The sequence below is a fragment of the Bombina bombina genome, chromosome 1, assembly GCF_027579735.1.
Source record: "Bombina bombina isolate aBomBom1 chromosome 1, aBomBom1.pri, whole genome shotgun sequence".
NCBI classification, from domain to species: Eukaryota; Metazoa; Chordata; class Amphibia; order Anura; family Bombinatoridae; genus Bombina; species Bombina bombina.
The window spans coordinates 473,718,500-473,741,083 of NC_069499.1; the positions used below are offsets into that span (position 1 = coordinate 473,718,500).

General features: G+C 37.5%; 1 protein-coding gene across 2 annotated transcripts in view; it reads left to right on the top strand.

The window, feature by feature from the left end:
• OSBPL6 (oxysterol binding protein like 6) overlaps window positions 1-22,584 on the top strand; it is a 664,468-nt gene that overhangs the window by 158,654 nt on the left and 483,230 nt on the right. For both annotated transcript variants that reach the window (XM_053698504.1, XM_053698502.1), the window contains exon 2: window positions 2,638-2,891. In XM_053698504.1, the coding sequence (XP_053554479.1) occupies window positions 2,790-2,891 (102 nt within the window). In that variant the 5' untranslated portion in view covers window positions 2,638-2,789. The remainder of the gene's footprint in view (window positions 1-2,637; window positions 2,892-22,584) is intronic.

Here is a 22,584-nt window from a genome sequence, read left to right on the forward strand (position 1 = left end):
ACAAGAGAAATAAATTTATCAGGTAAGCATAAATTTTGTTTTTTCTTGCCATTAAATGGACTTTTTAAAGATACCATTATTTTCATCATATCTTATAATATACTATTTTTTTTATAAAATATGCTGAAAAAATGGAAAAAACACACGTTTTCTAACTTTTACCCCCAAAATCTGTAACACGTCTATAACCAAAAGCAAAAAACACCCATGCTAAATAGTTTCTAAATTTTGTCCTGAGTTTAGAAATACCCAAATGTTTACATGTTCTTTGCTTTTTTTGCAAGTTATAGGGCAATAAGTACAAGTAGCACTTTGCTATTTCCAAACCATTTTTTTTTTTCAAAATTAGCGATAGTTACATTGGAACACTGATATCTTTCAGGAATCATTGTATATCGCGTCACACGTATATATTTTTTTGAATAGACAACCCAAAGTATTGATCTAGGCCCATTTTGGTACATTTGATGCCACCATTTCACCTCTAAATGCGATCAAATAAAAAAAAAATTTCCACAAACTTTAGGTTTCTCACTGAAATTATTTACAGCTTGTGCAATTATGGCACAAATGGTTGTAAATGCTTCTTTGGGATCCCCTTTGTTCAGAAATAGCAGACATATATGGCTTTGACATTACTTTTTGGTAATTAGAAGGCCGCTAAATGCCGCTGCGCACCACACTTGTATTATGCCCAGCAGTGAAGGGGTTAATTCGGTAGCTTGTAGGGTTTATTTTAGCTTTTGTGTAGAGACCAGCCTTCCACCTGAGACATCCCACTCCCTGATCCCTCCCTGACCCCCTCAAACAGCTCTCTTCCCTCCCCCACCTCACAATTGTCACCGCCATCTTAAGTACTGACAGAAAGTCTACCAGTACTAAAATAAAAGGCATTTTTTAATTTTATTTTTTTATATTTAATCTGCAGTGATGGATCCCCCTTAGCCCCCAACCTCCCTTATCCCCCCATACAGCTCTCTAACCCTCCCCCCTCTACCTATTCGCCACTATCTTGGGTGCTGGCAGCTGTCTGCCAGTACCCATTTTGCCATAAAAAATGTTTGTTTTTTTTAATATTATAAAGCATTTTCTGTAGTGTAGCTGCCCCCCTTCAACAGCCTCCCGCCTTCCCTTCCCAGATCCCTTGCCCAACATTTATTCCCCCTCCCTCTCCCTTCTTCCTATACATTTACAATAGATTTATGTAAATGTGGCGCGCACATCGAGGAATTACTGCAGTACCCTGAAAGTGTCTGGAAGCAATCATCATTGCTTCCAGAGTTTGAAACCCCAGAGGACGTGTCAGGCACATCATTTGTCCTTAACTGCATTGTTTTATAGGACGTACCTGACACGTCCTTGATTGTTAAGGGGTTAATTCTGCTGTGAATGGGGAGCCATATTTTAGTATAGTCCTGACTATAGCTTATTGTTTCTCCTTCGTGTGCATTGTTTTTTATTTTTGTGAAATAAATCTTCCCTTTTCAATTAATCTACCTTAGATTTTGTCTCATTTAGAAGATCGGCATCACATCCATGAGCCTCAAACCGCTGATTTGTATTTTTCGCATGTAATTGATATTTGTGTTCCAGTGCGCTTAGTCCTAATCAATTGGCCATAGGGTATCCACTTGATTGTGTGCTTAGGGTGACAGGAGAGAGAGTGTAAAATTGTATTACCAGCTGTGCTCTTTCTGAAAAGTTAAATAGAATGTGTATAGCTGAGTGACATCCAAAAAAAATCTAATTTGTTTTGATTTTCCATCATGGTGAATACAAGATTGTAATTATTGCTGTTGACATAATTCAGGAACCGGCAAATAGATTGCTTGTCCCCGTCCCATATACACAGCAAATCGTCAATATACCTTCCATAATATATGTTTTCAAGGAAGGGATTGGTATGTCCAAAAACGTGGCACAGCTCCCAGATTCCCATATAGAGATTCGCATAGGACGGTGCGAATTTCGCACCCATAGCATTAGCTGTGCCACGCTTCTGGAGATAATACTTCAAACATAAAAAAATTGTGTGTCAACAAATATTCAAATGAGGAATACAAAAATTGGATAGTGAAAAAATCATATGTGGAGTAATTTGTCAAAAAGAAACGTAATGCATCCAAACCAATATATATTTATGTGTTAATATGTGCATCATGTTGCAGCTAACTTGTAATACCAGCGCACATTTGCACGTGCTGGTATTACTAAGTGGAGCGCAAATATTGCTTTCGCGAAAGCAATATTTTGTGCTCCACTTGTAATCTAGCTTTTAGTAGATTATGATGTTTTCATTACATCAGAAATGCGGAAACTGTATTAGTTTTCTGTTTAACTCAGTTCAGGCTCTGTTTGTATCATACAGATGTTATGAACTAGAGTTACGATACTGTTGAATTTTAATACATAGCTATGAAATGTTAATTTATTTATTTTGCTTGGCTTTCCCAAATATGTTGCTATGTACACAAGTGCGAGAAACATTTTTTTAGGTTGTGCTATAAATAGTTTGTCATTTTAGTAAGTTGGCGCTAATGGTACCATGCATTGAATTGTAGCTGTAGTTTGTTGTAACCGTATCAAGAAAAACAGATTTGATAAACTAAATGTTGTTTTTTCTTCTTTCATTTTTAGCATTGGAGACCTTTCCTTTTGAAAGAAGATGGCGCAAAAGTGAATTAACACTTAGAAGCATTTTCTGTTCACCTTTATTTTTATGAGCTAGAAGAGACTAGTTTGCTATGTTTTTTTTGGCATCTAAATATAATTAGGATCAAGCCTCAAAAATGAGTACCGAAGAAAAGGGTATATCCCCGGCTCACAAAACATCTACTCCAACGCACAAAAGTGCCTCCTCTTCATCTTCTTCCCAGAGGGACAGCAGGCAGGTGAGTCCATGTTTAACTCCAGTTCTACCTATTCTTATACTTGTTTTACATACTAAGCTTATTGTGCTCTTTATGTTTTATCAAATTGGCTTTGTTGTCATGTTATTCTTTGTTGAATAGATATCTAGATAGGTAGCATGCACATGTCTGGAGCACTACGTGACAGGAAATAGTGCTGCCATCTAGTGCTCTTGCTAATGTATAACACTGTTGCAAAACTGCTGCTATATAGTACTGCAGAGATGTGCACGCTCCTGAACTTACCTTCCTGTTTTTCAACAAAGGATAACAAAAAAATAAAGAAAAAAGTTATAATAGAAATAAATTAGAAAGTTATTTAAAATTGTATGTTCTATTTGAATCATGAAAGGAAAAATTTAGGTTTTTATGTCCCTTTAATATCATTAATAGCATCCATCACTTTCCCCATCTTTAAAGGGACAGTCAAGTCCAAAAAAATGTTTGATGATTTAAATAGGGCATGTAATTTTAATCAACTTCCCAATTTACTTTCATCGCCAATCTTGCTTTGTTCTCTTGGTATTCTTAGTTAAAAGCTAAACCTAGGAGTTTAATATGCTAATTTCTTAGACCCTGAAGACTGTCTCTAATCTGAATGCATTTTGACCACTAGAGGGCATTAGTTCATGTGTTTTATATAGATAACATTGAGCTCATGCACGTGAAGTGACCTGGGAGTGAGCACTGATTGGCTAAAATGCAAGTCTGTCAAAAGAACAGAAATAAGGGGTCAGTTTGTAGAGGCTTAGATACAAGGTAATCACAGAGGTAAAAAGTGTATTATTATAACTGTGTTGGTTATGCAAAACTGGGGAATGGGTAAAAAAGGGATTATCTTTCTTTTTAAACAACAAAAATTCTGGTGTTGACTGTCCCTTTAAGGTGCATTTTAAGATTCACTTAGAAACATTTTTAAAATATGCTCGGGATGGAATAAATGCTCCTGTGTTAAAGTATCATATGCTTTGGTACAGAAAAAGAGAAATACCTTGTTAGTCAGGCTATCTGTGTTTGTTCTGAGTTCCGGTGTCCTCAAAGCTGGGATTTTAAACTTTGTGCTCTGCTGATTATGCCAGAAATATCTGGCCCTGTTTTTAGACAATTGAAACCTTTTTTTTTTTTAGAATGGAGTTCAAATAAAAATGGCACAATATAGCTCAATGATTCACACCCCAAGGCAGAACATACAGTGATCTGAGATGTCATCGCAGAAAATGCAGCATGTCTGCAGAAAGAACAGGACACATGCAGGAACTGTTAATTAGCGATTTAACTTTTCAGAGCTGCTTCACATTAGGCTGTTCTCTTCAAACAGAGCTGTTCTCTGGCTGCACTGTGTAAGTTTTCCTTGTCACAGTTCCTCTAGAGCAACGTGCTGTTTGAAGTGAACAGTCAAATATGCAGTAGCGCTGCAAAGTGGCAGTGCATTTATTGACTGTCTCTCAGAGATCGTTTTAAGCCCGTCTCCTAGGCTTTCACAGTCTGCAAAGCTGTTTTTTTCTACATGTAAAATGTTAGTATAAGCAATGCACCTTTTTTAGAGTATGTCTGCAGCTAATTTGCAATGCAATTTTCAACTACTGCACTTTATTATAAAACTTTAAATATTACTTTATTCACCAGTTAACTAACACATTACAATCAAACTGGTACTTTACTGTAACTGCCTAATTTAAAATTGAATTTAATCTAAAAATGACCTGCAGAAAGTTTTTCACTAAAAAAATCTCATCGCAGAAAGTGAAAAAAAGTTCTGCCTCTGGGGATTCACACAGAAATAGGATGGCTATATTGCCACTTTTAAACGGGACACATATAAAAAATGCAAATGTCAGGGCTGTTTAAATAAATGTTTTGAATAATGTTCCAATATAAGAACCCTAACATATGTATTTTTTAATGTGTCTTGTTTTAAAGCGACAATATGGCCACCCTACACAGAAAGATGTTACTATTTGTGGAAATGGGGGTCCATGTAACAAGAATAGAGGGCTACAATATTACTGCTGTTGATCAGTGCGCCTAGGGTATAACTGAAGAACCCCAAAGTAGAAAGTGATGAGTGCAGCACCTTTTGATAAACAGTATTTGTTTATTTTCACCAGAGTAGTATCAGTAAGGGTCTTCTGCTTACCCCAATTCAAATATGAATACAAAAAAAGACTGCAACACTTTTGTATTATCGGCAAATCAGTTTCTCTTTATTAGGGTTACATCCCCACACAAGCAAACAGCAAACAGCAACGTTTCAGGTCACATAGGATCCTTAATCATAAGCATGATTAAGGGTCCTATGTGACCCGAAATGTCGATGTTTGTGTGGGGATGTCACCCTAATAAAGAGCAACTGATTTGCCAATAATACAGAAGTGTTGCAGTCTTTTCTTGTATTTATAACTGAAGAACAGCAGTGTACTCAGACAAGTAGCATTTAAATCCAGGTCTGTAAGTGCTTTAAGCATGTTCTCTGTCCTTATTTGCTGTTGTTGATTACTTTCAACATTTCTTATCTTTTTTTTTAGGAGCTGATATTTACATATCAGTGGAATATTTCAAATTCAAAAGTATTAGTTCTTGTTTCAGTCTCCATTTCTGTGCCAAATACTTTATTTTCACTCCCTGATTCCTTTGCTATATTCACATAAATCTTTACAAAAAATGTTTGTAACTAGATTTAAACCACAGGTTTTTTTTATATCACTCCAGAAAGCTGCAGTATATGTCCATAGTCGCTAACTTTAAAAAAAATGACCATGGACACTTTGCAGCAGAGCAAGCAAGCAGGTTACCAAAGTATTGACGACCTACTGTTCAACTGCTCAGTTCTGCAGTCAAAGCACGAAATTTGATAGTAATAGTATAATTTAGACTTATCCATAGCCTATTATATAGATTACAGCACCAAGCTCTGACACGTACCCCATTATATTGACAATTCCAGTCCCTGGAACACGTTCTGAGCAAGCATATAGTTATTGTTACAACACAGCATCAAAATTAGGCAGACAAATAATATGTGAACCCATTCAATAATAATAACAATATTCCAGTAGAAGTCAATTATATTTAAATAACACTATGTTCCCTTTATATAACACCATTCCAGGGCTCCGCTGAGTGCTTAAAAGAATGGTGACAAAACTACCTTAGAGGAGAGATACATCAAACAGCTGATCTTACTGTGTGATTATGCACAGCGCCGGCCGGACTGATGAGCAGTTGGGGGCAAATGGATTTTTGGAATATTCAGTCTGCCATAAATTTTCATATTTTTATACTGTGTGTAGGAAGTGGTGTATGTTTAAAACTCATGCTAAAATCAGTAAGTTGCAGATGATACAGAGTGCTAAAATATGAAGATTACTGTCAGACAAAAAAATGCAAAGATCCAAACAATAAATTATCTACAGTAGTATCCAAGTAATCCCCCCCCCCCACCCCACACACACACTATTTTCCAATTTATTTCTATTAATCGATTTTGCACAGTCTTGTTATATACACACTTTCTGGGAAACAAGATCCTACTGAGCATGTACACAAGCTCACATGGTATACGTATACTAGTCTGTGATTGGCTGATGTATGTCACATGGTACAGGGGGCCAGAAAATGGGTGGAAAAAATACATTTGCCAGAAAAAAATCTACTGCTTATTTGAAATTCAGAGTAGGTGTTAAATTATTGTCTTTTTATTATGCACTTGTTAATTATGCAATTCTACTGCATTGAGTGGTTCTTTAACTTGTGTTACACATGCCCCAGCTCAGCTGCAGTCCTCTATATTTCCTGGAAGGGACTTTCCCAGGAACAAAACAAAATCCAGGGACTGTCCCTGGAAATGAGGGACTGATGGCAACTATGAATGTCAACAGGTTGAACAGTTATTTCTGGTTCATTTATTTGTTCTACAGAAGATTTACTCTCCATGGGGCCAAATTATCATCGGTCTGTCCGACATGATCCCCTCAGCGGATCATGTCCGACAGACAACGATGAATGCCGACAGCATATGCTGTCGGTATTTATCATTGCACAAGCGTTTCTTGTGAACTGTTTGTTCAATGCCGCCCCTGCAGATTTGCGGCCCATCGGCCGCTAGCAGGGGGTGTCAATCAGCCTGATCGTATGAGATTGTGCGGATTGATGTCCGCAGCCTCAGAGCAGGTGGACCAGTTAAGGAGCAGCGGTCTTAAGACCGCATCTTCATAACTGCTGTTTCCGGCGAACCTGAAGGCTCGCGCGGAAACAGGGGCATACGGGGCCATTCGGCCATTGATAAATCAGCTCCCATGTCTTTTCAAAAGTTTTGTGTTTTTTTTTTTTTATTAGTTGCTTGTAATCTTATAGGCCTTTTAGGATGGTAAGAGTCCTTGAGCCATCACATTTTTTGATTAAACTCCAGTCCACTAGGAGGAGGCTAGGAGGAGACAAAAATACCCAAAATACTAAGAGCTTTTAATCCCTCTCACTTGCCTGATCACCTCAATCTTATAGGGATTCTCAGACCAATGGGAGACTCATCTCCCTAAGAGAGCCGGGAATAGGACAGAGAGAGTAACAGGACTAATATTGGCAGTGAGAGTAATTCTCCTGCTGGGAGTTTGCCATTAGCCTGCCTCCAGTGTCGCTGGGATTTAGCCTTCAGCCTTTCCTTTTGGCTTTGTCCGTGTACTTCTTCCTTTAAACCTGTGATAGTGCATACTAGATAGAATGGGCTATTCTACTGGAAGTAAGTCCTGCAGCTGGGTAAGCTCTGTTCAATGGGTGCTGTAAGGTAAATACACTTTAGCACAGAGTATTAGCAGGTGCATATTGCATGTATATCATAGCTATAGGACATAGCAGTTACCACAGGCAACATATACACAGGGTTATAGGTATTTGGAGCACATTCTATATGTCTCTTTAAGAAATTCACTGTCGGCATTTATCATTGCACAAGCAGTTCTGGTGAACTGCTTGTGCAATGCCGCCCCCTGCAGATTCGTGGCCAATCAGCTGCTAGCAGGGAGTGTCAATCAACCCAATAGTATGAGATTGGGCAGATTGATGCCCGCTGCCTCAGAGGCGGCGGACGAGTTAAGGAGCTTGTGCGCAAACAGGGGTATTTGGCCCCATTCTGGCCATGATAAATCAGCCCTTATGTGTCAAATTCAGGGGTTTGACACATGAATATACCATATATGGACACAATTAAGTCCCTAAATGAATGCTCAGACAGGCGAACGCCTGATGCACGTCAGGGTTGCCACTAGAAATTTTGGGGGCCCTTACTTAACTATTGATCAGCTGACCCCCCCCCCCCCATTTAACATGTGCAATTTTTGACCAAGTGACTAAAACGTACATGCACTTTCTTCTTAAGTGTAGTCAAACGTGGAAATGTTGTAAAAGTAGTAACACACAAACACTGAAACACACACTCACACATAAGGATTCACATATAGACACTCTGGCAGACATGCCAAGAAACACACAAACACACCCAATTTTCCCAAACGAAGAGCGCCACTTCAAATCTGGTGTACAAATTTTCCCATCTGTTAGCTGTACTTATGGATTTTGAAAATTCTGTACTCTAAATGGTCTTGGTGGAACCATAAGCTGTGGTACTCAGTCTCATAGCATTAGATCTGGTTAAATGCAGGATTTAGGCTTGTTTGTATGTATTTCAAAATGAAGTCAGCTGTAGTGTAAACTGAACAGTGTCAAGTTAACCTATTCAAACACTGAGCAATCTTAGCCCGAGAGTATAAGATTTTATGCAGATGTAAAAATCTTAAATAAAATGCCTCCTGGGCTGGCATCTGCAAAGTCCTTGCATAAAGGGGCAGTAAACTGAGATGTAATTAAAATATATATATATATAAATAAAAAAAATCATATCTGCCAAAAGGGCACATATCATTTGTGTATTGATAAGGAATCATTTCTGCATGGTTTTTAAATATAGAATTTCTACAGCATTGCCAAATAATCATAAATACACTGCTGCATATTGCTAAAAAAATGTGTATTTATGGACCCCTGGCCTCACCATACAACTACCACACTGAAGTTACAATCTGAAATTGCACAAAGAAATAAAAAACATTTACTACATAAAAACATAAGTCCTACCTCCTCTGCAAATGAAAGTGATCTGCCGTCTGACTCAGGCACACACTGTACAAACTGATGTGCCAAGTCTGTCTCACACTGTGCATAGTGGTTTAGTGCACACTCAGCAATCCTCTCAAATGCTAATACTTTACTTGTTGTAATGACATTCCCCACGCTCAATAGCACTCTACTGTAGCGCCCTCTGGTTGCTTGCAAAATGTAAAAATTATTTTAATAATAGTTGTGCTTGCCTCATGGGGCCCCCTGGCCAAGTGGGCTCCTGACAAGAGTCACCCCTTTTGGCGGCCCTGTGCTCATTTCACCTGAACTTTATCAAAGGCGTGAGCGGCCCCATCATCTTCCTTTATTTATACGCCATTAGGCCAATTGTCATTTGAGTCTATGTACACGTCTAACATATAACTAACATTTCTCCATTCATAAGTTCAGTTCTATGTTAGACACGTCACTATAAGATACAGTGAGTGACATGCCCCCTTTGACGAGTGATGGGAGCGGTTAGCGTACTCTGTGATTGACGGCCAACGATTGGTATCTGGCCTGGGCCACTAAGAAACGCTATTATAGGGGCGTGTAGCTAGACTCAAATGACGATTGGTCTAATGGCGTATAAGTAAAGGAAGATGATGGGGCCGCTCGCGCCTTTGATAAAGCTCAGGCAAAACGCACGTCAGGCGTTCGCATGTCTGAGCATTCATTTAGGGACTTAATTGTGTTCATATATGGTATATTTATTAGGAGTTATTGCTTATTTTGTACGTTGAAATCTGGCTATTGAGAATGATGCCCTGAATCTTTTTCAATAACTGTGTGTAGATACCTGAGCATCAGTATAGTGTTAAGCCCCCTTATTGCCCACTGACTGTGGGAGTCATCAAAACATAGAATACTTTTGATGATAGGGAACTTTTTTTATGTCACTTGGTGCCACACAATGGGCCTCTCTGTCCTTGAATCCTAACTTGCAACCTCCTTAATTTATACTGATATTACGGGTTATTAACCCTTTTTTCTCCCTATTACTCAGACAGTGCTACTTTGTATTCTATTTTAAATTATTTTAGGAGGTGTCTTGTTCACACTTTTTAACGTATTATATTAAATGTTAAGTTTTATTTTAACCCCCTTCGCTTCCTTTCCAGAGATTTATATTTCTTTTCTCAAAGTTATTAGATTTCCTATTACTTGCCGTGGGGCTCTAAGTTTTATTACATCTTCTCTAACTATTTCAGGCAATGTAGTCTTGACAGCTTGCAAGACCATCATGGCCGCTGCCCTCCATGCAACCTGCACTTTGCTGATTCGAACATATAGATCTTGTGACGATGTGTCCGAATAAAAGTGCAGACTACTTCCACGAGCACGCCCCGCTAACTCCCCCTGAATTCTTATACCTACATAACGCCTAAGCTACACTCCCCTTGTTCCACCTCGCTACCTCCCACTGACCGCCTACACCTATGTCAAAGCTAACCTACACTTCCCCGGCACCACCCAGCTAACTCTTCCCTGACCGCCTACACTTACGTCACGCCTAACCTACACACACCTTTTACTTCCAGCTAAGTCCCTAATACCCCTTACAATTACGTCATGTTTAACCTACACTCCACTGGTACAGGAAACTCTTTCGGGGCACTGTACTTCTCCAACAAGTCATGGAGGTCAGATTGGTTTTTCACCTGGCTTCAAATAATATTTACTCTCTACAATTTTTGATGGTTTTGCTGCTATACCTCCTGCATACAAGTGTTAGCATGTATCTACAGAGGGTACTATTTCTGAAGAATTAAGTCCCTCTCATGTTTCTCACAGGAGCAAAAGGGTAGCAGACACATTTAAGGACTCATATATTGATGATTCTGATATCTCATCTGTAGGGGAGGATTTGTCTTATTTTTAAAATCTATTATTGGATCAGGAGTCAAAATCCATTATTGGATCAGGAGATTGCATCTTTTATTTTTAAATTGAGTATTTGCACTCTTTATTACATGTGGTCTTGAATTAGGTTCTCAAAAAACACAATTGCCTGAGGAAAAGTCAGTTAAACCAGTTGACATCTTATTCAAACCTCCGCAGATGTTTTTCCTGTCCCAAAACCAATTTCTGATATAATATCAAAGGAATGGAGTAAACCAGGCATTCCTTTTGTGCCTTCCACAAAGTTGAAGGATATGTTCCTGAACACTACTACAAATGTGTAACTGTGGGAAACTATCCCCAAAGTAGACAGGGATATTTCTTCTCTAGCCAAGCAAACTAAAATTTCATTAGACGATTGCACTTCCTTCAAAAGACCAATGATAGGAATTTGGAAGTTTATCAAAGGATTTTTAGCAGGCTGTTTTTGTTGTTGTTGTAGAGCAGCAGTTAGCTTTGCCTATGTAGCAGGCGCTATAACTTTATGGTGTGACTCCTGGAAATTATTCAGGATCACTTAAAGCAGCTATCTCTTTCATTTGTGATGCAATTGTTGAGATAATCCACATTAATACAAAAAATGCTGCCTTGATTGTATTGACTATAAGAGCTTTGTGGTTAAAATCTTAGTCTGTAGAAATGGCTTCTAAGAGCAGACTTTTGTCCTTTCCCTTTCAAGGATAGATTTTACTCCAGTGTTGGATGTGATTATTCCCAGTAATGGTGCTTTTTTACCACAATATAAAAAGTCTAAGAACAGACCTAGGTGTTTCTGCTCCAGGAGCCAACAGTTCTCCCTCTCTTCCAGCTAGAAATCTGATTCTTCCAAGTCTTCTTGGAATCCTAGTAATGCCTGGACAAATCCAAACAAGCTAAGAAATCTGCCACTTCAACTAAGTCTGCATGAAGATGCGGCCCCGGAACAAGATTCAGTTCTGGTAGGTGGCAGATTGAGCATTTTTCAAAGGTTCTGGTCCTGGTCAGTTCAGGATCCTTTGGTATTAAGCTTAGTTTCTTGATACAGAATAGGTTTTTGATCCAGACCTCCTCGAGGGAGGTTCCTCCTGTCACATATGCACAGGGATCAGTCAAAGGCAAGAGCTTTTTTCCTGGGTGTTCTGGAACATATGAGAGTTATTGTTCCAATTCCAGAAAAATAAAATGTGTTCATTATTATAAAGAAGGAAGGAACTTTAAGACCAATTCTGTACCTAAAAACCGTAAACAAGTTCTTAAGAGCTCTAACCAACTTTCAAGATGGATATGATTCTGACCATTTTTGCCCTTGTTCAACAGGGTCAATTTATAACCACTATAAACTTGAAGGATGCTTATCTCTGTATCCCTATCCACAGAGATCATTACCAATTTTTCAGGTTTTCTTATCTAGACAAACAATTCCAAATTGTTGCACTACCCTTTGGTTTAGCTACAGCTCCAAAAATATTTTCAAAGGTACTGGGAGCTCCGTTATCTGTAGTAAGAGCTCAGGGGATAGTGGTTTCTCCTTATTTGGTTGACATTTTGGTTCAAGGACTGTCCGCCTATTTGGCGGAAGCTTATACCAACAAGGTTCTTCAGTTTCTCTAAAACCATGGGTAGAAAGATAATGTTGCAAAGAGTTATTTGTCCCCACATGCAAACTGTTTCTATAGCCAGATTCAGTAACCATGCGCTGTATCTCTTATGGAGCAACTCAGGAATATATTGCAAAAGCTTTCCTTAACTCATTGCATGGAGCTAGTGGGTTTGATGGAAGCAGCTTTAGATGCAATTCCTTTTGCAAGATTTCAATTATAAGCACCTTGTTAGCTGTTTTTGTTTTTCAATGGGTAAACTTCACCCACCACTTGCCTTGTCTTGGTAGCCAGTATGGACTTTTTTTTACTGGAGTAGATACGACAAGCCACTGCCATTTTGCAAACGTGTGTATATATATATATATATATATATATATATATATACTGTTTATATAATTTGTATGCATAATTAAGAATTTTATATTAGTCTTCTAGTGTTTTATGTCTTGTTTAGATGAGAGTGGCACACATTCTGCTATTCATTATTCTTCTCATGATAAACTATTCCTTTGTGCCTCCTTATATCATGCAAGTGCTTACAGTAGTGGTAGGTCAGAGGGCAGCTGTGCTTACAGTTTCATTCCTGGGAACGGCTTTTGCTAATGCTGCTTTGTGAGCTATTTCCTACATTTATCCTAATCATTTGCATCTCCTGTTTCACTATTTGGCTGTTGCAAGCAGTAGTGGATCAGTAGCTAATGTTAGTGTCACAACCTGATTATTGCAACATCTCAGAGAAAGTAGGCTGGTCAGTAAAGCAAAAGCAGGCAGAATATCTTAGAACTGGGTTAAGTAACCCCTAGGTTTCTCTAAAAAAAATATTCCCTAGACTAGTTTTGGGTAACTGGGGGCTCTATACCCCAGAACACTGTATTACCTCACTACATACCTTTCACTTCTTAAAGGAACAGTCTACACCAGAATTTGTATTGTTTAAAAACATAGATAATCCGTTTATTATCTATTCCCCAAATTTTGCATAACCAACACAGTTATATTAATACACTTTTTACCTCTGTGATTACTTTGTATCTAAGCCTCTGCAGACTGCCCCGTTATTTCAGTTATTTTGACAGAAGTTGCATTTTAGCCAATCAGTGCTGACTCCTATGTAATTCCACGGCATGAGCACAATGTTATCTATATGGCACACATGAACTAACACCCTCTAGTTGTGAAAGAAAATGGCAAAATGCATTCAGATAAGAGGCGGCCTTCAAGGGCTTAGATATTAGCATATGAGCCTACCTAGGTTTAGGTTCCAACTAAGAATACCAAGAGAAAAAAGCAAAATTCATGATAAAAGTAAATTGGAAAGTTGATAATGACAAGCCCTATCTAAATCATGAAAGTTTATTTTTTACTAGACTGTGCCTTTAATCCCCTTTATCCCACACAATGGATTTACACAATTCTTTAGTAGGTATAATATAAGGATTATAATTCTGTGTGGCACATGTGGCTGTTTGAGTGATACTGGTTGCCCATCACAGACTAAGATGGACTATCGTTTGTCCATATGGTGACCCCCAGTGATCAGTTTGGTTCAAATGTCAAGTACCTGAGACACATTCATGTCATGGATATCTGCCTATGCAAAAATGCTCATACCTGTAATCCCCTCTCTGGGAATATTGTATAGACAAATAAGTATTTATATATGAATAAATATTTGTTTTTAGGAGGAAAAATTATTTATTTGATTTTTGCTTTCATTAATATTATCTGAGTTTAGTCTTCAAATGTTGCAAAACACGGCATGTCATTTTAGCATGATAAAAAATGAACACACATTAAATCAGAATTATCTCTGTAGTTATAAACTTTATTACTTATTTATTAAGTTAAACTTTACTAAGAAATAAATGGAAAATAATGACAATCCAATGTATAAATTGGATAGAATTTGAAAGAAAAATGCATTTTATATGCAAAGAGGTTTCAGTAAAATAAAAAAACAAAAAAAATCTACTTCAGGGAATCTTTAGACTTTAGGGAATCTAAACTGGGTTATATGACTTAGATTTATGACAGTGAAAACTTGAGAGCTTATTATATTTGTTTATGTATCATCATTTCTTAGGAGCACCATTAAGACTGTGTTATGAAAATATTTAGAGCAATGAACTGATATAATTGCTGTTTGCTTGTTACCACGTGCATATTTGTTCCATCATTAAAGGGACATGCCACCCACATTTTTTCTTTTATGATTTAGAAAGAGAATGCAATTTTAAACATCTTTTTAATTTACTTATATTATCTAATTTGTTTTATTCTCTTGATATTCTTTGATGAAAAGCATATCTAGATATGCTCACTAGCTGCTGATTGGTTGCTGCACATAGAAGCATAGAACCATGTGCATTGCTTTTTCTTCAACTAAGGATATTTAAAAAATGAAGCAAAATAAATAATGGAAGTAAATTGTAATGGTGTTTAAATTTCTATTCTCTATCTGAATCATGAAAGAAAGATTTTGGGTTTAGTGGCCCTTTAAGTTCCTTTAACAACTGCAGTATAGATAACACCTTTGGCACCAATAGTACTATAGTGTTTAGTGTCTCTTAATTATTGGACTTAAAGGACATTAAATAAATAAAAATATTTTTAGATCCAACAAAAAAAAAACAACCTATTAGACACACTGTTTTCCTCTGCAATGTTCAAATATTGCAAAAGACAATGGGCTCGTTTCCATTGAGCCGTAATTCGGTTTGCGTGCACTCGCAAACCGTTAAATAAGCTGTGGGAAGCAATATCATTCACTGACTACTTCCAAGGATATTAACAAACTTACTTGAATCTGTGCAAAGGAGGGCTACCAAAATGGTACATGGTCTAAAAAATAAAACTTACCAGGATAGGCTCAATGACCTAAATATGTATAGCTTAGAGGAGAGAAGGGAAAGAGGTGATATGATAGCAACTTTCAAGTACATTAAAGGGTTTAGTAAAACTGAGGCTGTGGGTATTTTACATAAAATGGAAAATTCAAGAACAAGGGGACATGAGCTCAAGCTAAAGGGTAGTAGATTCAGGAGTAATTTGAGGAAGCACTTCTTTACAGAAAGAGTGATTGATTTATGGAATAAACTTCCTCAAGAGGTAGTAGCAATAAACACTGTGGGGGACTTTAAAAATGCATGGGGCAAGCATAAGGCTATCCTACGAACTAGATAAGTTTATACTGTTAGGTAAGGTCGGGCAGACTTGCTGGGCCTATGGCTCTTATCTGCCGTCAATATCTATGTTTCTATGTTATAACTCAATTTTGGCAACCGGACTCTGGCTACCGAAAACATTATCGTGTCCCATACAAAGTATCAGAAGCTGCTAATCTTTAAATTATACCTGGTTTCCAATGCCTGTGCAAACCGTTAATACTATGTCGGAGGCTGCCAAAACAGTAACAAAAATTACACCCAGCTCAACTCGGTGTAAAACCGGAAAAATGTGCTCTTTGGGACCTTTTTCCCATTGAAATCTAACCCGACACGTCAAAACCCCTCTATCCGCCATCCCCCCACATCGCAATTTATAATAAATATGTTAACTCCTAATCCGCCATGTCCTCAACGCAATCTAGCTATTTAAATTATTAAGACCAACAACAAAGAGAGGCAATGCTCACACAGAACGGAAAATATTTGCACAGTCAAATCAGCCGCTTCACGCTGACTTCAAGGCAGAACAAAACGCTCACAGCTCAACAGGTCTCCTGCTGATGATGTCATCATCCGGTGCCACTCCTGAGCGCTCCATCAAACGCCACAGAAATACGTCAAACGACAAAAGGAAGGCACCCGGTCTCCAACAGTCACAGGAAACAGGACACTTGTATCCATAAAAGCAAAGGTATAATTTATTGGATATCAGTGGATAAAACACACATCATATCACAAGACATGGTCAGTCAGGCTAGGTTAAACATGTTTCGTATAGAAAATACTGTACTTTATCAATGACCACCTACAACCCAATGACTGAGACAGCTAAGATATACACACCTGAATAGCTCCTCCCTCAACTCAATCAACCTATTATAGTAATAAACTTTTAATTAGTAATTAATTCATTTAACATTAATTAGCTGCATATACAGTGAATAAGTGAAAAAATGTGAAAAGGGGAGTTTATCTCTAACAAAATCATGATATATAAATAGTATAAACTATAAAATCTTTATATCATCCGCAGCGATTTGCTATACATCATAAATCATACAATAAAATCTCATATTAATATATTAAATTCTATTTGACAAATAATTTAATGTCCCATTCAGAATTTAAGCCTCTTGGCACAACAGTATCCAATTGGAAAACCCACAAGACTTCCTTCCTTCTGAGAGTTTCCTCTCTATTGCCCCCTCTGGGGTGTCTTGGAATAACTTGGATACACTGGAATGCCAAGAGGGAAACATCTGAATTGTGTTCTTTCTTAAAATGTAGTGATATTGGAGTAGTGGATTTAGGGTCTTCAATAGACCTTAGGTGCTCCAAAAAGCGATCTTTCAGGGGGCGAGTAGTGAGCCCTACATATTGTACCCCTACAGGTCAAAAGATATATTACAAATGAAGAATTACAAGTGGAGTATTGTCTAATCTGGTAAACTTTACCTGTAGCTTGTGAAATAAATTCTGAACCAAAAATTGCATATGTGCAGGATTTGCACCTACTACTGTTACATTTATGAAAACCAGGTTTTAAAGAAAGCCAGTTTTCCTTTTTCTTCGCTGGTAGCATTGAGGGAGACAAAATATTGCATAAAGTTTTCACTTTACGAGAAATAAAGCTACATCCTTCCTGCACAATTTCCCTGAGACCCTCATCAACTTCCAAAATAGACAATGAGCTACGTATTATTTGACAGATTGTGTGATACTCACTACTATACGTAGTAATAAACTTGGGTTTATTTTCTAAGGAATTTTACTTCTTTTTTTGAAGAAACAGGGAATCCCTTTCTAAAGGATCTACTTGTATTTTGGCCCTCTCTAGGTTATTTTTGTCATAACCCCTTTGCAAAAAACGATCTGTTAGCATGAAATTCATACCTATCAGGGTTGGCACAGTTACGTTTTACTCGAATGTACTGACTTTTAGGCATAGACACTACAGTATGTCTAGGGGGACAAGAAGTGGCATTAAGAATAGTATTCCCAGCCACCTCTTTACGATACAATTCTACTTCAATGATTTGTTTCTCAACATTAGCATGTACTTCTATATCCAAATATGAAACTCTCTCCATACTATTTACATAAGTAAATTTTAAATTTAAATAATTATCCTGTAAAAATGCTACAAAAGGGACAATAGTTTCCTCAGGACCCTTCCAAATAAACAAAATGTCATCTATATAGCGACCGAAATATAGTATATGCTCTCTAAAAGGGTCATCATCCCCAAAGACGTGGGACAGCTCCCACCAACCCAAATATAGGTTGGCATAGGAGGGGGCAAATTTTGCCCCCATAGTTGTCCCGCACCTCTGGAGATAGTAATCCCCTTCAAACATAAAAAAATTAAGAGTAAGGAGAAACTCAATTGATCTAAGGATAAATTCTTTCAGTTCTGTACTGTAATTGGAGAAATGATTAAGGAAAAATTAAATTGCCCTTATACCCTTGTCATGTGGGATACATGTATAAAGGGAAACAACATCCACTGAAATAAATGAATAATCTGGTTCCCATTTAATCTGTTTGATAACGTCACAAGTATCTTTCACATAACTCATTAGTGTCTCTACTAAGGGTTGCAAATGGGCAACAATCATTTCAGATAGGGGTTCAATTAAGGAACCAATTCCAGCCACTGTTGGGTATCCCGGTGGCTTATGCATGCTCTTATGAATTTTCGCCAAATAATGAAAAAATCGTCACTTTTGGATACTTAACTGTTAAAAATGCCAAATTCTTTTGCGTTATAACGCCATTATAGGAGGCCTAATCAATGATGGAGTTGAGTTCCTTTTGAATGGGTAAAAAAAAAAAAGCTGCCTTAAGGGCTATTGGTAGTTTAGTATTATATTAGGGGGTGTTTTTATTTAGTGGGCTTTTTTATTTTCTTAGGGATTATGTATAATTTTTTTTATTTTTGATAATTTGGTTTATTATTTTATGTAATGTTAGACTTTTTTATTTTTTGTAATTTTAGATTAATTTAAACTTCAATCTTTTTTTTTAAAGTAATGTTAATTGTAATTAGGATTTATTATTTTAATTTAGGATTATTTTAATTTATGTAATGGGTTAATTTAGGGGGTGTTAGGTTAGGGGGCTTAATGATTAGTTATTTGCATTGTGGGGGCATGGCGGATTAGGGGTTAATAGTTTAAATAGCTAGATTGCGTTGTGGGGGCATGGCGGATTAGGGGTTAATAATTTAAATAGCTAGATTGCATTGTGGGGGCATGGCGGATTAGGGGTTAATAGTTTAAATAGATACTTTGAGATATGGGGGTTGGCAGATTAGGGGTTACTACATTAGTTATTGGTGTGGGGGGTTGCGGTTGAGAGGTAGATATTGCGCATGAGTTAGGTGTTTAATTTTAACAGTGAGCGACAGGTAAAATATATGTGCCGCACTTGTATGCAGCGGCGTATATGCAATCTATTGTAGTGTAAGGTTGGGTTACCATAGTTTGTATTTTTATTGACATATTATATGTGTATGTGTGTTAATATGTTTAATTTATGTTTTTTTATAGATGTTTTAGTGATATCAAGTCATTTTTTATTTTATATTAGGTGGCATTTAGCTCGTCACCAGTAAACTAACCCTTAGATGTATTTTCCGTATATTTTCACATCAACTGTATGAATAACGGATTCCTATATCATTTGATAAGGACTTTGTATGGTGATTGGCTAATTAACTGCTATGGACATTATAAAGGGAGAGAAGAATCCGAATGAAACGCGAAGAGGTGACGCACTTCCAGCATCGTACCTGTCAGAGTGGACACGTGTTTCTGGTGCTGGTGGCTAAGGACGCCAAACAGGGATTAGCAACAAAGCGCTGTTCTGAAACTTTGTTTTGTGCTTTGGACACACACACTCCGAATCCAGTATCACAACCTCAGGGGGAAACCAGTGAAGTAATTGAATGCAACTTGATAATTTTAAGTGTAAGTGAGCATGTATTCAATGAATACACACAGAGAGAAGTGCACTCACAGGAATGAACAACTGGCTCAATACCATTGTTTGCCTGTTCTATGGTGATTTACCACCTGGGTGCAGCTTTTTAGCCTAGTAATGCTTTTCACAGAGTAGAACTTTCCTGTAGTATATCAGTCTGATCCCGCAAATTATGGTCAGTCCAGAACCGAAATACCAGGCAATTCCTCTCTGAACAAGGAACACAGCAACTCCAGACAATGGTTTCGGCCTTCTTTGGGCCTCGTCAGTGAGGTGTAGCCATATTCCTCTAAGCACACTGAGCAAGGAGTCCATGTCTGGTTGCCCCTTTTTCTCATAGGGAGACTAAATACATACAGAGAGAAGTGCACTCACAGGAATGAACAACTGGCTCAATACCATTGTTAGCCTGTTCTATAATGATTTACCACCTGGGTGCAGCTTTTTAGCCCAGTAATGCTTTTCACAGAGTAGAACTTTCCTGTAGTATATCAGTCTGATCCCGCCTATTACGGTCAGTCCAGCGCCGAAATACCAGGCAATTCCTCTCAGAACAAGGAACACAGCAACACAAGACGATCGTTTTGGCCTTCATTGAGCCTCGTCAGTGAGGTGTAGCTATATTCCTCTAAGCACACTGAGCAAGGAGTCCACGTCTGGTTGCCCCTTTTTCCCATAGGGAGACTAAATACATACAGAGAGAAGTGCACTCACAGGAACGAACAACTGGCTCAATACCATTGTTAGCCTGTTCTATGGCAATTTACCACCTGGGTGCAGCTTTTTAGCCCAGTAAAGCTCTTCACAGAGTAGAACTTTACTGTAGTATATCAGTCTGATCCCATTCGATGAATGGTATTGTTAATAAATAATCTGAATCGGAGCTGCGCTTTCTTGTTCTTTTTTTCATAGACTCTGCCTACTATTTTCGTCTGGACCAAGGAATTTCCAGTCTTTGGGAGCTGCACCTGGATTCATCTAACTACTTATCCCATATTATGGACTAAGTATATTTTAAATATATTGTTTAAATATATTGTTTATATTGTTTACAGTGTTTTAATCAATTATCGTGTATTCTCTAGACGGATTTCGGCATCTCAGGAAATAATATTTTTTTAAAGGTATAGAGTTAAGCAACACTGAGTGTGCATATAAATTTGTTCCTGAGGTGCTTTCCTTTTTAAAAGATTGAATATCAGTGTTAGCGCTTACTAATTTCAGTTTTTGTATCGGGTTACCAAAGTAACCTATTAATGTTTTAGAAAAACAGCATCGGGTGGAAGTGTTAACACAACGCTAACTTACACCAACACGAAAATAGCGACCACACGCAAAGCAGAAACTTTTTCAATGGAATCCTGGTACTAAAATGGAGCCGTAAATTACTTTTAGCTGTCAACTGCTTCGGTAGCTTACGACTCAATGGAAACGAGCCCAATGTTTTGTGTTTTTACAATTCAGGTGTCAATAAGGTTTTTTCAATTTGCGTGCTCTATTGAAGTCTATGGAAGAAGAAGTTAACATGGTCGTGATTTCCTAAGTCCTCAAGTTAGTGCATGTCGGCTTTTGCTAGTGCACAAACGACACGCGTACATTAGAAGTTTACTTCTGGTGGTGCTTGAGCGCTAAATAGTGCGCCTATTGTAATCTGGCCCTAAGTGATTTGAGATAGAGGGTTGTAATCTATCTGCAAATCAGCATTTTTTATAATTTATTTTTTTATTTTCTCTGCTTGTACTTATTTTTGCTTAAATTGCAAGATGGTGTAACATGACATAAAAATCCTAATTATTTAATTTTTAACGTTTCTTGAATATTGTGGGTATAAAAACCTAAATGTTTGTGTTTTGGGGAGGTGCTTCTGTGCTACTGCACCAATACATCTTGTGCAGAATGTTCAGAGCTTTATAAGTAGTTCAAGTCCTACAACTACACATTGGGACATGCAGTGTCAGCTGGCTCAAATCCTCACTGTATACAAAAGGGAGATGTTTCATTTCATTCACAGTGCCAGCTTTCTGTTTATGTTCTGTAATACTGATGTTCTTATTGTAGATGTTTTAATTAAACAAGCGAGAGAAAGGAAATTGTGTGGGCAGGAACCAATCTGCAAGTAAGAGTTGCCTAGTGTTTGATGCACTGTAAGACAGGACCGATATAGAGTGGTTCTGCCTGGCAATGACAGATTAGAGTAGATGAAAGCCACGGATAATGATGGCATGAATCATTTGGACAGTAGAATATAAGGGAGGATGGAGGGTTATAAAGTCAAAACGCGTGAGCCTATTGATATATAACTTAATAATGTTTGGGGTTAAGAAATTGCTTTGTGTCTGCAGGAAAAAAAACGGCCTATATTTATATTACACTGGCCCTCTGCAATCAATGGACATGTCATAAAAAACCTTTTAATGTTACTTGTGTGTAATTCTTTTTTTTTTTTTTACAAAATCTAATATGGTCAGACCTTCTTTCATGAAAAATCTTATATTTCCATTTGCGTGGGGTGAATTCCATACTCCGCTCGTTCTGTCGTCTAGTTTAGCAGTCGTGACTCCTCTGACTCATCTCATCCTTGAAAATTTCCTGGAAAATTAAAGTTAATGTTAAATTACAAACTTGTCTTTATTGTATACCTTTTTTATTGGGATCATATTTGATAAAATGAAAACAATAACTGTAACAAAAATAAAAGCTGGTTGTCGTACTGTTTGTGTAAATGCTGGTAGCACATAAGGCAGGGGACGGAGCAATAGGTGTCTCAAAATCAAAATTCCTTATTATACATTAATAATTGTGTTTTTCTTCTCATTTCTTACTTTAACTCTGGTGCAAAAATCACATGCTCTAGTTCATTAGATCATGTCATTTAGCACGTCTTACCATGCA